This window comes from Panthera tigris, chromosome A3 (genome assembly GCF_018350195.1).
Source record: "Panthera tigris isolate Pti1 chromosome A3, P.tigris_Pti1_mat1.1, whole genome shotgun sequence".
Lineage (NCBI taxonomy): Eukaryota > Metazoa > Chordata > Mammalia > Carnivora > Felidae > Panthera > Panthera tigris.
In genome coordinates this window covers 116,159,826-116,176,723 of record NC_056662.1, presented here as the reverse complement: position 1 = coordinate 116,176,723, position 16,898 = coordinate 116,159,826, and the positions used below count along the sequence as shown (strand labels likewise).

At 49.8% G+C, this 16,898-nt stretch overlaps 1 protein-coding gene across 2 annotated transcripts in view; it reads left to right on the top strand.

The window, feature by feature from the left end:
* Nucleotides 1-10,363, top strand: part of TOGARAM2 (TOG array regulator of axonemal microtubules 2) — a 38,964-nt gene extending 28,601 nt beyond the window's left edge. The window contains exons 18-19 of one of the 2 annotated variants that reach the window (XM_042982246.1): nt 5,319-5,405; nt 9,878-10,363. In XM_042982246.1, coding sequence (XP_042838180.1) covers nt 5,319-5,405; nt 9,878-10,134 — 344 coding nt within the window. In that variant the 3' untranslated portion in view covers nt 10,135-10,363. Of the gene's footprint in view, nt 1-5,318; nt 5,406-9,877 lie in introns of those variants that run through there. The other variant, XM_042982247.1, reaches the window with a different exon arrangement.
* Nucleotides 10,364-16,898: the final 6,535 nt, after the last annotated feature.

The window sequence follows — 16,898 nt, the reverse complement described above, 5'->3', positions numbered from 1 at the left end:
CCCTTGTCTGAGGAGAGGAGCTTTAACACTTTCCTCTCCAGGTGTTATTGTCTCCACTTTCTGTCCTTGGGCCATCCTCCTGGAGCACGCTGGAGCTTTGGAACTCTGGGCTGCAGGATGTGGTGTCTCACATTGTCACAAGGCTCAGGCCTTCTCTACCTGAGGCCCTCCTCTACCCACTTGGGTGGGACACCCTGGAAAGGGGCTGCGAGACGGCTGCTTTTGTGATCTGACCACACCCTGAGGCAGGCTGCAGCTTCCAGGAAAGATGCCTATAGTTGTCCTTTCCTCCTGGGACAGGGTCTCCTTGGAAATGGCTGATGATACCCCCCCCCCCCCCCGCCCCGTCCCATCAGTGAAAGGATCTGATGGGAGGAGAACAGAGGCAGGCATGAAGGGCACTATTTTCCTCTCTAATCCTTAGGTCAGTGTTAGGCTGGAATGGAATGTCGTTGGCCTCAGGGAGTTGGATGGAGCCCAGTAAATCCCTGGCAAAAAGCTCCTGTGGGGCCCAAAGGGGGAAGCACAGGGTCTTGGCTCCCAGTCAGTTTGAGCAGGTGCAGCAGCGGCTCTCGGGGCCATGTGGCTTTGCTGTGAGCCATACTCACAGCCCAATGAAGAGTCTTGGTTTTGGAGGTGTTTTTAACTAGCTGATTTCTATATCCAGAAAGGGCAGAAGTGGATGGGTTTAGATTGCCGGTAAGAATTCACCCCTGCCAGGGAGTACCTAGGGTAGAATCAAGCTCTCTCTGGGAATGGTTCTCATCTGTCTAGAATGGGCTGAGTCTGGCCTGCAGAGGGAAAAATGGATGCAAATAATTAAACTTTCCACTGTCCCAGGGGATTGGGTGGTAGACATAGAGACTGGGGCAGGAGTGGCAGAAGAGAAGGGTTGTAAATCTTCTCTTCCCATGTCACCCAGGTGGAGCCTGGTGGCTCCGATAGACTCTTAGCATCTCAGGGTCCCTTCTGGAAGTAGCTTGGAGCCCTTTGAGCAGAGGGAGCTTTTTTCCCAAGGCTGGTGTCACCCCCCACAAGGGATTCTTGGCTACAGGCTGGAGAGGAACAGCCAAATGCTGTGGAGTACTTAAATGTGTAGAATCACAAAGAAATGACTCAGCAGGTTGTGGTTTGTTTCCCTGATCAACAGGGGGCCAGGAGAACAAGAACACAGTGGGTAGTCTGCCTTCTGGCACAAAGTCCAGATGACACAGCCAAACTGGGAGGTTGGCCTTCTTAAGCAACCTTTTAAGGTCCCTCTTGATTCTGGAATTCAGTGATAAGTTGACTCAACAGTCACCACATCTCTTCCGGTTCCTTGGTTTTCCCGTGGGTGTATGGGGCAGGTGGTGCGGTGGTCCACAGAGCAAGTGGGGATTTCTGCCCATGTCCCCTTTTTTGGGGGGGGTGAGGAAGGAAACATGTGAGCACCTTGCTCTCTGACCTCTGCCCTTTGTTACTGCTGGAAGGAGCTTGGGGTGGCATCCTTTCTACTCTGCGCCAGGACCTTCTGATTTCAGGGGAGTTATTCTGGGGATCAGGGCAGTTCCTGAGCTGGCTGGCTGGTTCTGTCTTTGGGCCCTGTGACTGGGCTAGCTACAGAAGAAACTTCACTACTTAAAACATCAGGCTGCTGACAGCCACCCCCCTCCTAGTCAGACTGAGCATCAAAAGGAGTTCTGTTGATTAGCGTGGCCCCAGGCCAGTGCTGGAGAGTGCAGATAAGCTGCGAATGGGCAGCTTCAGATCTACTTTTTTGATTTTGCTCTGACTTTGAATTCTTTACCTTATATAATCATATGACCAACATGGTATTGTTAAAGGAATTTAGAAACTCATCCATGGTGCCCCTCTAATATACCAACTGCTTAAAAATCTGTTCTATTTCCTGTCTGCCTGTGTACAGATTTCCCTTGTTAGAGATTGTAAGGTAAACACGATTTAGACTTTGCTTCTTTAACTATCCAGTATTCCATGCTATCATGCAGTGTTCCTACTTAAAAATGAGAAGTTTACTTTCCATCACGTAAAAGTCATACTTATTAATTATTGAGAAAATGGAAAATATAAAGCATTTGAAAGGAAAAAACCCTTCACCTTTAGTCTCAATTTCTCAGAAGAGACAGTTATTTAAAAAAATGCTTAAATTTTATTTTGGGGGTGGAGGGCAGAGAGAGAGGGAGAGAGAATCCCAAGCAGGCTCCACACTGTCAGCACAGGGCCTGACACGGGGTCTGATGCCGGGCTCGAGCTCATGGTTTGTGACATCCTAACCTGAGCTGAAATCAAGAGTCGGATGCTTCATTGACTGAACCATCCTAGGCACCCCTGGAAGAGACCATCATTAACATTTGGCTTTTTTCATTTTAGATTTTTTTCCTGTGCAGAGTCACGTGCATGACTCTTGTGCAGAGTCACGATCATATTACACATTTAAATTTGCATCCAGCTTAAAAAAAAAAAAGAAGCAGAGCGTGAGCATTTGCATATGATTACACACTGGAGTCACTTTTAACAGGTCTGTCACATGCTGGACCACATCTTGTGTTTTTCTGTTTAAATGGATCATTTCCACTTTTGCTGCAATGAACACACCTAGCTTGGGTGGCTGTGTGGCATGTCATGATTCATGGAGTCCTGTGCTTATTGCTGGGAGTCCAGTTTGACTCCAGTTTCTTTGCTGTCACTGTCTATGCTACCATACTTTTTGTGCTTTAAAAAAAGTTCTCTGGCTCCCCAGTAGCCTGAGGAGGATGTGGCCTGGTGCGCTTAGGGCTTAGCTGCATGGGACAGGTGCAAGGCCCCGGAGACCTCCGCCCCCTTGCAGGGAGGGAAGGCGAGGCCCAGGGAGGACGGGGATGTGGCCTGCCAGCCTGTAGCTGTTTTCCCTACGCTGCATGGCTCTGTTTGCTCTTCGTCCAGGCAGTGCCAAGGCCAGCTGTGGCAGCTGTGGCTCCCTTGTGGTGCAGAACAGGAGCCTGTGAAGAGCTCCGGCTAATGGAACATGGATTTTTTTTTTTAAGGGTTTGGAAGTTAGATTCCAGCCTCTTAATGGTCTCTCCACCATTCAGATTGCTGAGCTTTTGGAACATTCTCAGGTAATAAGAGTAACACTAGCAGTAATAGCTGATACTTACATAGTAATTATATGCCCAGGGCAATATCCTAAGTATCATAACACGACAGCGGCTCTAAGAGGAAGATGTTATCCTCCTTTTATAGATGAATAAACTCAAGTGTAGGAGGTTTTGTCCAGTGTTAATATAGAGAAACGTGGAAGAGCCAGGATTGGGTCCAGGCGACCTGAACCCAGAGCTCACACCCTTCACCATTTATTTTCCTGTCTCTCAATAAACCTGGGTGTGACCTGGGTGGTGAGCCATCACTACAAAAGCAGACAGAGGAAGAGAGGCCATCTACTTGGGGTGTGGTGCTCTGGGGTTTATAAACCAGTTCAGGCATGCTTAATATCTCTGCTTGAACACTTTCTGTGGTGCTAGAGCATTTATTGAGCACCTGTTGTGTGCCAGGCACATGGGAGCATTATCTGTCACAGATGTCTGTCGGATGTGCATTTTCTAGTATCCCCCGAGTTCTTTACCTGTCTCTGGCTCTGGGAGGCCATGTCAGCCACCAGGAGCGGGGAGGTCTGGCTGGGTCCAGAAAATGTCCTGAACTGAGTTTTGTTGGGGGAGAGCAAGGAGGCAGAAGTCCATGTCCTTGGAGGTGAGCTCATGGTTAAAGGTGGGGGTGGGACAAATAGAAGCACCTGGAAAAAACAATGCAGATGACACTGATATAAAAACCTATGCTTACACGACTACAGATTGACCAAGTGGCCCTGAGACTGCTTCTCGGTAACTGCAACGTTCTAGAGGTTGGCATCTCTTTTATTTCCCAGAACAAATGATTTTAAAGACTCTTGCCTTATGGATGGAGCTTTTGCAAGCAGCAGGGATATGCGTGATGTTCATGTGTACATCTCCTCCTCTGTACCCCTTCCAGCTCTCAGGAGGGGAGCTAGGAAATGGGAATGAGCTCTTAGCTAGAATTGTCGCCTGACGGGAAAAGCGAAGCTGTGCACATCCAGGGGGATGCTGAGGTATTTAAGGAACTCAGGGAAGGTGGAGCTTGTCTGGAAAGACTTCCTGCGGTGGGTCTCTAATCTCTGTCCCCTGCTAAGAGAAATCTGGCACCTTGAGTGGGTCAGCCCCTAGGATCCCAGGACCTACTTTCTGGGGGCACCTGTGGTGACACCCACACAGACCTCTGTGACAGGTGTAGGCGGGCCCTGCAGCCACACCCCCGAAGAGCGTGTTTTGTTGTTTGCATTCCCTCCCATGGGGTCATCCTGGGACTGCCGTGGTTGCGCACTGTTGGGAGCTGGGCATATGGGAGTGATGTTAGCACGCCTTTCTCAGGTGAAGGGCTACTTTCCTCACCCTGTGCGTCTTTGTGAGGAGTGCAGGACTTCAAGTTTTAATAGTGTGAGAAACCAGGAGACGTCAGCCAGAATGGGGAAGAATGAGCAGTGTCTACATTCAGCACCTGTGGGATCTTTAGAAATACGTTCAAAGAATGCCAGAAGGCTTCTTTATCCCAAAGCAGCCCCCCTGCAGCTGCCTGTGCTTTCACCATTAGTGGTTCATTCTAATAAACACTCTCTCAACAGCCAGACGGGGAAGTACCCAGTCCTCAGTCCCCACCATGAGTGTGGCTGGGTAGCAGCGAGAGCTGGTTCCGGGGGCTGGGTGTGGGGTGCTGGGATGATTTAAAAAAAAGAAAAAAAAGGTTAAAAAAATCCCTCTTTCCCCTAAACCTCCTGAAAAGTGGGTTGGGGCATGTGGAGGATAAACTCTGCTGTCTGTACAAGGATGCCATCTGGGCCGGGGTCTCACACAGGGACGTTATAGATAAACTATTGAGAGCTAATAACATGCCCTGCCCCCTGCCGGTCCTCGCACATTCCCTCCTCTGACCCAACCAGAGTAAGCCAGATGCTTCTGCTGCTGATGGGGTGACCAACATCCTGGTTTGCCCGGGACTGGGGCAACCCTCTTTTGCCCCCAAACTCAATTTTAAGGAAGCACAGATAATAGGAACCGTATCTGTGGGAGTCCATGAAGCCTCTTTGGGAGCCAGTGTAACTAACTATGCCAGGTCGTTCACTCTTCCCCCGACACTCCGTTGCGACTTGGACATTTAACTCAGCTCCCCAACGGGCCTCTTTCCCTAGGCAGGTGTTGCAGGGACCTGGAACTGAACAGCACTGAACCAGCCACAGCTTCACAGCCACTGACCCTCTCCTTCTCTTTCAGACAAGCTTTGCCTCCTACAAGCGTTTGCTGGGCAGGTGCGCTTCCTGAGTGGCCGTGCAGTGCTTGATGTCACAGAACGTCTGTCCGGTGAGCGTCCCCAAAGCTCCTCACCCTAGCCTTCCAGTCCATCTCTGTTCTTCTCTCCCGGCATGTAGAACCACCCACTATCTTAGACCCCCAAATAATCAAATAATCCTCGCAGATCTTTAAAAAAACTTGATAATCTGCTTTTTATAAATAATTCCCACCTTATCCAAAGGTAATCTTCATTTTTGACCACAATGGGGCAGGTTTGTACATAAACAAAATAGCTTTTAAGAAACTATTATGGGGGCACCTGGGTGGCTCGGTTGGTTAAGCATCTGACTTCGGCTCAGGTCATGATCTCACAGCTTGTGGGTTCAAGCCCTGCTTCGGGGTCTGTGCTGACAGCTCGGAGCCTGGAGCCTGCTTCAGATTCTGTCTCCCTCTCCCTCTGCCCCTCCCCCACTCTCACTGTGTCTCTCTCTCAAAAATAAATGTTAAAAAAATTAGAAAAGAAAAGAAAATATTATGCATTTCTTCTTTGCAAACAGGACGTCCACTAAGCCATAGGGTACCTTTGTGTGAATCAGAAAAAAACAAAAAACAAAAAAACCACCTCTTCTGGGTAGACCTTGCCTCCCAGCTACATGGCTTGGTCAGCGGCAACACTGTTGTGAGAATTAGCGTTGTCTCTTTTTGGGCACGCACAGGCTGGAAAGCAGAGCACAGGCTGGATTTCAACCCTCCTTGATGCCTGCTCCAGGTGCCCGGGGGCTGCACTACGTGGGATTTGGGGCCTTGGCGGGCGTCTGCTCTGCTGTGTTCAAGCTTTGGCCGAGGAGAGCTTTGCTCCCAGGCGGTGTCTTCTTTGAGTCTGCTGTCTCCAGTGATTCTGTTCCAGGTCTGAAACCTCCGGTGACGCGGGAGGAGTCAGCACGGGGAGGACCTAGGCTTTGTGGTTGTACCGACCTGTTTGCCATGTGCCGATTCTGCTCTTGGGCAGGTTATTTAACTTGGTTTTATAATCTTCCGTGCTTACCAAAAGCCTCCCCTACCTTCTTGGGAAGGAGGCAGAAGGGCTCTGTTCTCCAGACCTCTGAGCGCCCAACCTCTGCAATGCAGACAGGCTGTGCTACCCCCGTGCTCGAGTCGTTGTGTGGGTTGTCTTCAGGACAGTGTCGAGGCTCCCTGGAGTGGCCTTCCGGGCTCTCCCCTCCCCCTCCCCCAGTTACACGCACTGATCATCGAATCCTCCTAACAACCTCGTAAAGAGGCTGTGGGTGCCATGATTATCCCTTTTGTAGAAGTAAGGAAAGTGGAGATCGGAAAGATTTAGTGCCCAAGGTCCCTTGGCGAGCAATCTGGGCTTTGTCCCCAGGAGCCTGGCCACAGAGCCTCCGTGCTGTGCTGTCTCTCCCTGAGTGCCCTCCCTGAGTGGCACCAGCATGCCACCGGCCTTGCTGGGGCTGATCTCCCATCCTCTGCCCTGTCCTGCCCACATGCGGCTCCCCTCCTGCAGAGAGAGCCCTTCTCCACCCTTCTTCCTCCACCTGGGTGGTGCTGGCCTGGTTCTGGCATCAACTTCTGTGTCCCCTTCCTCCCTACCCCCCTGCTTGAGTTTCGTGAGCCTCTCAGGAGCATGTCCCCCCCCCCGCCCCCCGCACCGTGCCAGCCTCAGTCCACACTGGGGGTGCTCAGCGCACATTGCCTGGCTGAGGATGTCATTCAACTCCTCCACAGCCCTGTCCTGCTCTTGGCCTTGCCTCTGTGCCCTGGTTCAGCCCTTTTAGTGTCCCTGGAGTGGACCCTTGGCTTCCACCCAGGTGATAGGCCTTCTCCAAGCAAAGTAGGGCCGGGGGCTAAATGCAGCCACGGTGTCATGTTGCTGGTGCCCAGGAGCCCCCTGAGACCACCTGGGTGCCAGACAAGGAACCCTTTTCTGTTGCTCAACATCAACATTCTCTGGGTGAAACCCTTACCTGTCCTTGTATGAGTGATATATGGGCCCCGGAGGTGGATGGCTACCTCGCTTTAGATCCTCCATTTAACTGTAAATATTTTCCATCTGTCTCCAAGAGACCTCAAAGCAAGAGTTTCTACGTAGCTCTCCCGTTAAGTCGGGCCCAGCCAGGAACAGAGAAGAAAATTTCAATTGGCACAAGGTGTGGACTAATAATAGCACAGCTTAACAGGAGTAAATCTTTTGCTAATTACTTCAGCTGCCTTTTAAGCTCAAAATTTAGTGGGGTTTTCTTCCCCGTGATGACTCCCAGAAGGGCGATCGCTGCCTCTGCCCGCTTGAGGGCCCACCACCATCAGCCAGGTGACCTCCGCCTTCTGTGCCTGGGGAACGTGGGCCTGACTGCAGAAGTGAGCTTCCTGGGCCCCGCTGTGAAGGCCTCGCTGCTGGGAGGGAGAGAGGTCAGGTGTGAGTGCAGCCTGCGGGAGGCCGCGGCCGAGTGACGCGGGGCAGGTTAGGGGCAGGTGAGCCCCTCACCCTTGGGTGGGCACAGGGGAGCCCTACCTGCGCCTGGTTCTGGGGATAGCTGTCTCCTCGGTTTGCAGGTGAGATCCCGTGGAGGTTTAAAAAAGACTCTGAATTATACTTGTTCAGTATAACTTGCCTCCCCCGACCTTAGGGCTGCCCCCGTGGCTTTCCTGTTAACTGTGGCCTCCTTCTCAGTCTGTCTCTGGCTTCGAGGGCTGTCTCCAGCTCCCACCTCTCTGCCCCACTTTATGAGGCTGCTCACCCTCAACGTGGCTGGCTTGACTCACTGGGTGCCGTCCTGCCTTGCCTGGGAACGAGGACTGCCTTTCTTTCTGAGGGCTCTATGACCTTGGGGAGCCCCTGAGAGGTCCCACAGTGTGGGGTGCAGGAGCCCTGGGGGTGTGGCCTGAAAGCCAACGTACACGCTCCATGGGAAATGGCATGGCTCAAGTGCCAGGCCGAGCTGAGGGGGCCAGCTCATCCTCTCTGGTCCCCTGTTGTCCGAGGCTTGCTCCGGAGTCAGAGGGGCCCCGTGGGAAATATCCTGGGGGGTCGGATGATGTTAAGCTGGTGAAGGAAGGACAAACTGAGGTTTCACTAAAAATGAAACAAAACACACCAGCCTCTGAACTGAAGAACTCCAGGAGGATGGGGACAGCGGGGAGTGAAGAGCATGAGCTGTGGAGTCGAGGCGGGCTTGGCCTCTGCCCTGCACCCTTGTTAGCCACGTGGCCTTGGGCAGGTTTCTTGACCCCTGAGTGTTGGCTTCCTCCTCTGCAGGATGGGCTGGTGTCCTGCCTCTTGAGGTGCTGTGAGAACAATGGAGTCATGCTGCAAAGCTCTGACCCCCAGACTCAGGACTGAGGCAGTGTTAGGTTCCTGGATGTGTGTTGGCCCAGGGAACCTTCCAGTTGCTTTGCTCCATAAATAAGTAAAGTGCTTCTCTCGGCATTGTTTGCCCTCACCAGCCCTTCTCCTCGGCAGGATGACAGGCGGACCGCACTGTGTAGAGCAAGCATTGTTAGCACCGATGCACTCAGGGTAATGGTGGCCGTGGCTGACGGCTGGAGCAGTGGCTCTGAAGTGACTTGGGGTAGCTCTTGAGGTGGTCTTGACCCCGGCATTTACTCTGACAGAGGGCTTGCTGGCAGGGGTAGCCTGCTTCTTGGATTTCTGGGGATTAAAAAGGGTAGAGAGGCTGGGATAACCCGATTTCAGGGGTTCGTCAATGAATCATGGGTCTGTGCAGAGCTTGATGGTTGAAAAGCACGTTCAGGCCTCCCGGATTACTGCTGGTCTTATTGTGAGGTTTGGTGTCCAGACACTGGGGAGGCCACACTGGGCTTATCTCCTGCTGCCTGTTTCATTTTTCAGAATGCTTCATTTGAGAGAGTGTTGGTTTTCCTCCCTGGTACAAGTTTTTGTTCATGTGAAGTCACATAGGTGGGAATGTGGATTAAAGTAACACTAGTCCTAGCTACTCTTTGTCACCTGCCTACCTACCTGGGCACCTCACGTACATTTATTATCTAAGCTCTAACAATCCTAAGAGTTTGGTTCAGGATGATTATCCTTAGATTAGGGAACAGCCTCAGAACGGTTAGGTGGCTTTCTCAAGTCATACAGCTAGTGAATAGCAGAGGCAGTTTTGCAGTCCGGCCCTGTCTGCCTCTTTCCTCTCCCCTGGGCTGCAGGGACCGGTGACGACTGTCATGGGCTCTGAGCACTTTTGTTTTTACATACTCATTCCTTCATTAAAAAAAAAAAAAGTTAAAAATTTTATATTACAACTGATTGGTATAAACATGAATATAAATCAGGCTGGATATCTTCATATTTTTTTTTCTCTGGATTTTAAAGAAATAACATTTCCAGGGCCCCTCCACGTGTCCCGAGCCCTGGGTCGTGTGTCTGATGGACTAGTTGGCCCTTCTGGGCTGCCTGCCCTTTGGGGGATAGAACTGGTGTCCCAAGAGAGGGCAGGGAAACGGAGAGAGAGAGAGAGCAAGCCTGCCTTGAGTAACTCTCCCTCTTTTCTGCCCAACAGTGCTGGTGGCCTCTGTTTACCCCCAGAAGCCCCAGGCCGTGGAGCGTCAGGTCCTTCCGGTCCTCTGGTATTTCCTGAACAACATGACGGGGAACGGTGTCCTGCCTGGGCATGGCGGGAACGTCCGCGTGGCGGTGTGCCGGCTGTCCAGGGGCCTCCAGGAACAGATGGGCTCCCGGCTGCGGCACCTGGCTGCTGGCCAGCCAAAGCAAGTCCTCAAAATGCTCCAGGAACTCTTAGACACAGAATCCCGGTGAGGCAGCCCCAGCCAACGTCACCGACAGAGGGGTGGCATCTGACAACAAGACAACTGGCAGCTCGTGCCCCTTTCACCTGGGTTACAGACGGATCTGAAATGGGCAGTCATTATTTTTTATCTTACTTGATTTTTATGATGGAACAGTCTCCCGGCCGACTTTCTCTTAGAGTTCCAGATGCACATAGTATATTTTGAAGTAGGAATAAAGGAATTATTTATTTTTCTAAGGCTTTATTATCGTGTGCTTTTTTAACCTCAGGGAATTTTTCAATAACTAGGCTTGTGACAAAGAAAACAAGACAACAGCAAAATCAGCTGCAGATGACATCGAAACGAAGAGATGGGGAGAAAAAGGGTAGCACAGACCCCTGTGCTGCAGACCCTTTTGGCCACGGCCCCCTATCTGTGACAGACTGGACAAGCCCTCCTGAACCCAGAGACCCTGAGTTGGCCATTTAAACCCAGTCCGTTTGTTATAAGCCTGATTTGAGGTGAGTAGGGCAAACATCTCCAGGGTCATCCTGATCCTGTGGGAGGCTTCCTTTTTTTTTTTCTTTTTTTTAAGTTTATTTATTTTGAGAGAGAGAGAGAGAAAGGGTATCAGTGGGGGAGGGGCAGAGAAAGAGGGAAAGAGAGAATCCCAAGCAGGCCCTGCATTGTCAGCACAGAGCCTGATGTGGGGCTCGAACCCATGAACCGTGAGATCATGACCTGAGCCGATATCATCAAGAGTGGGACACTTAACCGACTGAGCCACCCAGGTGCCCCTCTGTGGGAATCTTCTAATCTGTCCAGCTTCTCAAAAGGCAGGGGGAGTTTGACATTTGCGTTACTAAAAGCCTTCTCAGCAAGATGGCATTCTGACTAGTTCTGCAGAGGGTCGGATGATGTTTCCCACTCAAAATACCATAAATGAAAGCACTTGGCCAAGCATAAAGCTACATGATGTGCAGATGTCGTGTGGGAGCTCTGAAATTACATGGGTTCCTCCACCGGGGGCTGGATCGGGAAGCTGGAGGGGCGTGTTGGGTACAGGATGCGCCAGAACACAAGCTGAGAGAAAGTGTTGCCCCCTGAGGGAGCAGCCAGGGAAATGGGGTCCTGCAGGAAGAGAGGGACGTCTGGGGCTGGGGCCCTAGATGCAGTGAGAGTGGCTTTGCCTTGCCTGGGGCCACTGGCAGGTTGGCAATACTGTGACCAGGAGGAATTAGAGCTCAGGTCATTACCTCAAACACACGTATAAGGTATGAGCTGAAGGGGCAGCGTCCCATCCCAGCCAAGGAACCCAGCCAGACCCACAGCAACACTCTGGGCAGATCCAGATGGCTGAGGCCCTGAGGCCCCAGCCTCCTGCCTGCAAGTTTTCTGGCAGGCCCCAGAGGTGGACCCCGTCCAGTGTCACCCACCTCAAGGCATAATATCGGTTCTACATCACGGTTCCAAGCCTCTCCCGAGGGGAATGGCCCAGAGCTGGCTGGGCAGCCCTGAATCAACTCACTTATATATTTCCATGTTCATGGGTATCCCTGAGAAAGCCCCTTTTTCATCTTGCCTGTGTGGCCAGATACAGCAAGGCCGGCTCCTACCCCCACAATGCTCTAGGGTGAGGTTGGGTATGGTACAATCATCCCGGGACTTTTAATATGTGGCTTAAGTGTGACTTTAAGTAATTCTAGCCCCAGCAGGAGCTGCTTCTCGCTAATTGTGACCCCAGCAGGGGCTTCCCAGCAGCCACTTCCCTGGCTGATTCTGACTGAAGCAGGTTAAAGGCTTGCTGGACAGGGAGTCATGAAAGATGCCCAAGAGGCTGATTTTTAAACATTTTAAAGTTTTACACAATTTAATTAATTGTGTTTGCTTGGAGTCTGAGCAGACTCTTTGGGTTTGGTCGGGAGACTGACATTTTCTGCTTGCCAAGATCCTAGAACCTGTAGGAACCCAAGGATGTAGAGTCTGGCAGGGACTTTGAAGGCGGAAATTAAGCTCAAAGGCATCATCCTCTCTTCCCGCTTCGAGGTCCTGTTTTCCAAGGACGTCTTCAAAATGGAAGCCTCCCATTCCCTGTGCTCTGTATCCACCCTCCTGGGTGGAGAGTTTGAAATAACTGAGAACTGCTGAAAAGCAACAAATAACTGCAAGGTTCTATTTTCCTCCACTCAATTTTAACTTTAGATCGAGTCTCTGGGCAGCTGGGCTCTGTGGGCAATGCCCCTGACCCAACCCCACTGGGGACGGCCTGGGTGGTTCTCTCAGGGCCTTAGGAAATTTCAGCCTCCAAAGGTTTCCCACATCATTACTCCTTAAAATTTTTTAAATTTCATTTAAAAAATAATTTTTTTAATGTCTATCTTTGAGAGAGAGAGAGAGGCAGTGGGGAGGGGCAGAGAGAGAGACACAGAATCTGAAGCAGGCTCCAGGCTCTGAGCTGTCAGCACAGAGCCTGACTTGGGGCTTGAACTCACGAGCCACAGGATCATGACCTGAGCTGAAGTTGGATGCTCAACCAACTGAGCCACCCAGGCACCCCTCCCACATCATTACTTTTAAAACAGGGAAGACAGCATATTAGCCTCGGTCTGTCGGGAGTGCGTGCGGGAAGGAGGCCCTAATGGATGGTCAGTGGTGGGAAATGAAGATTGAGAGCCACCCCATTCTTTGCTTGGCTGTGTGTGCAGCCAGGAGCCCTACCTCCTGAAGATGTGCTTGGGGTGGGAATATAGCTTCTAGTTATGCAAGGGCCCCTGTCTCCCTCCAGTGTAAGAATTAAGGACTAGACTTGACTTGTATCTGCTTAGGACTTTCTGGGACTTTAGGAAAAGCTGCCTACAGGCCCTGTTTTCTCATCTTGTTTTCTCATCTTGTTTTCTCTTCCCTGATTGATGTCGGGATCCCACCACTAGGGATTTTGATTCACTTGGTATGGGGTGGGGCCCAGGGCACGGTCTTTTCTTTCTTTTTCTCCCCCTCGGCTTTATTAGGATTTAATGGACATATAACATTGTGTGAGTTTAAGGTATACAATGTGTTGATTCGATACATTTATACATTGCAAAGTGATTACCACCATAGCCTTACCTAACACTTCCATCCCATGGCATAACTACTGTTTCTTTTTTGTGTTGAGATGTATTCTCTTAGCAGCATTCAAGTATATGATACAGAATAAGTAGCTATAATCACCATGCTGTTCATTAGGTCCGGAGAATTTGTTAATCTTACAACTAGAAGTTTGTATGCTTTGATTACCGCCCCCCCCCCCCCCCCCCCCCCCCCCCCCCCCCCCCCCCCCCCCCCCCCCCCCCCCCGGCCGCAATCACGTCCTCCTGTGGAGCAGCTGGGCTGGAGAAGCAGTGCCTAAGTGCCTGCTCCCAGCCTGGCTCAGTCCCTCCAGTGAGGACAGCATTGCTCACCAGGTGGGTGTTTCTGAGTCTGGGACCAGTAGGGGTTCCAGTTTGGTCCTTACCATCTTACCATTACTGGGGCTTATTCAGGGAAGTGTTATGTCTCCTCTGTGTCTTGTCACCTGGTGTTTCGGTGAAGAAGGCTATAACATTTGAAGGTTTTGTGTTGTTTTAATCACAGCTTTATAATACCTCTCCGTGGGTTGACAGCTGTTATTAGCATCACCTTGGGCTCTCCTTGAGAATCTTGACATCCAGAAAGTGATCCACACCTCTGAGGCTGGTGTCAGAAGCCATTAACTAAACAATAGCTTTAAAAAGTCTCCAGGTTTTGTAAACACAGCCAATCCTGTCCCCCTTCCAAAGGAGGGAAAACAAAAAAAGCTAGATAAATAATTTTCATGGAGGCAATTTGTTTCCCAGGGTCTGTATTTTCCTTTCTGTCTCATCCATTGGTTTTTGCTACTTTGGGGCACTGGCAATAAAGTAGAAGTGCCTTCTGTTCCCTTCGGGGGGTTTCACCTGGAAGCCCACTTATGGGGGGGGGTTCACAGCAACAGGGAATGAAGATTTAAAAAAAAATTTTTTTGAAAATGACTTCTCTTTTTTTCTTAATGCCAGGGCAGTGGTGGGGAGGGACAGGGAGCTGTTGAGGTACGTAGAGGGGACTATTATTTTCTAAAATTCTCTTGGAAATTTTGTTTTGAATTTCTATCCAAGCTAGTTTAAGAGGTATGGCTAAAATTACAGCTGGCCTTTGGCTGGATATGAAAAATAATTTCCTCTTTGTAAATGCTGGAGAAAACTGGGAATTTCTGCCAAAGAAGGTTGTGGCATCTTTTAGAATAATCTAAATCCTGCTGGCAGTAGGTATTAGAACCAAGGCTGAGCAGGGGCTGAGGAATGTGTCACTAGCTGGCAGGGTGTCTTAGGAACAAATATTTGATATCCCTCAGCCTTTTTTTTTTTTTTTTTTCATTTGTAAAAGGTGTTGAAAAAAAAGACTGGCTTTGTTCATCTCAGAGGATTTTTGAAAAATCTAGTAAAACAATGTAGATAATTGTGTTTTGAAAATGTAGAGTGTTACGGACAAAGAAAAGGTATAATTATTATCAACTGTAGCCTCAGCCCAGTAAAACCTGCTGTTCAGGAGGCACGGAAGCCATTCCCACCATCTGACTGACAGATCAGCCACCACTCAGCATGGGAATAAATGGGAGATTCTGAAGCTCAATTTTTTTTTTTCCATTTGGAATATTTGATATTTGTAGCCATGTTTGCCAGCAAAATGTTTTAAAGACTTTTCACTTTGGGAGACACGGAACGCTATAGAGAAGAACGTCCGTTCTAGCTGCATTTAACTTGGCCAGTTTTAACTTTCTCCGAGAATCAAAGCGCAGATCTGGAAGGGGCGGGCGTGTACTTTCTTTTCTTAATCAGAATCTCCCGGTGTGGGGGTGGCAGAGGTGAACATTACCAGCACCCGGGGTGGAGGGACTGTCAGCTCAGTTCTTCCAGATGGCTCAGAAAGATGGTTTAGAAGACTTGTCGATGGCAGGGTAAGGAGGCTGGCAATGTCATGGTGGCTTTGCAGATGAAGAAACGGATCCCTAGAAGCCCGGTCACAGGGCTGTGGGATAGAGGCATTGAGTCTCAGGCTCCTGTGTCCCAATTCCAACCATCAGGAGTAGGACCAACTCTGGCTCCCCAGGGTGACTGTCGCATTCACCACACCCCTCCTTTCTCCTCTGGTCACCTTGTTTCTTTGATTCATCCCATCTCAGGTCTCAGACCCACCAGGTTTGCCTTGGGCATTACCTGACTCTCCCTGGTGCTGCCATTCCAGCCAAAACAGATTGGTGGCTTGTGTGCAAGACTTCAAGGGTATCTGGGATTCAGCATTCAGAACCCTGGCTCCTAGATGGCTCGAATTCTGTGGTCACAGGGCCCACAGATTATCCGGGAAGTTACTCTCTGAAACCCACGAGAGTCATCCAGCCAGCAGTGTCCAGGGTCCCCCATAAAATTGAATTAGATGGCTGAGTGAATTAACCGTTTGCTCCAATGCGTGTGCAATGCATCTTTAATTACATTTCATAAAAATGTCGGGATGGATTGATGGAACTTTCTTTAAACTTCAGGTAGGCACTGGGAGTAAACCACAGTGCAGTAAAACTTGTTCTGTTAATATAGGCCCAGAACACATTTACTTTATGGCAGTTCAACAGAGGCTTTGATGTGGGGCTACTTAAAAATATATTACCTTTGCAAGGCTTTCCTTTGGAAGATACAGTGGGTCTTGGCAGCCTATAAGCTGTCAACCAAATGATCAATTGACAAACATGTTCACACTTATAAGTCACTGCACCAGCTCTCCTGATACATGCAAAACGCTGGTTTATTGTAGAAGAAAGCATGCATTTCTCAAAATCCTTTCATTCGTGGTGTAGGGTTGATGAGACAAGTCTTGTCAAACAGAAGCTTTTCACAATGCAAGAGAAGTCTCTTTGGTCTGTCTGCCCTGCATTTTCTATCCACATGGATTATTTCAGGTTCTGAACTGGGTGTATGATGTGAGGAAAGAGATAGATGCTGCTTATACAACTGCACAGATCCAGGCTGTGGAGGGAAAGTTCTATTTCCTCTTGAAGATTGTATTTATACTTGCAAGAAGCTATCACTGTTCTGCCAGAGTATATATCTCCTTTTTTTTTTTTTTTTTTTCTCAATGAATCCTTTTGATGGAACCGGAAAATTGTGTTTTTCCCCTGGGGCAGAACCATATGCTATGTTACTAACATGTTAGATACAGAGCTGAAGCATCTTCCTCTCTGCAGCTCTGGGGTCTCCATGAGTGTTGAGGATGGCTGGACACCCTGGAAAAGACTTGGTCCAAATAAGAACACGGGTATAATATGTGCCTCTTAAACTGTTATCTTCTTTGGTGGCAGCCTCTCTTGTCTTTATATCCAAAATTTCTTCTTTGTCTCTAACTTTGGGTAGAAAAAGTGCAGACTCATGAGTCCTTAATGGTTGGGTCTATTGGCTTAATTAAAAAATATTTTTTTTTATTACGTTTCTTTATTTTTGAGAGGCAGAGACAGACAGAGCGCGAGTGGGAGAGGGGCAGAGAGAGAGGGAGACACAGAATCCAAAGCAGGCTCCAGGCTCTGAGCTGTCAGCACAGAGCCCGATGCGGGGCTCAAACTCACGAACTGTGAGATCATGACCTAAGCCAAAGCTGGGTGCTCAACCGACTGAGCCACCCAGGTGCCCCTATTGGCTTAATTGTTTTAAAGAGACAAAACAAAACAGACCCTGCTCTCCCTTCTCCTTTGAGGACAAGAAGTGGATTGGGCTC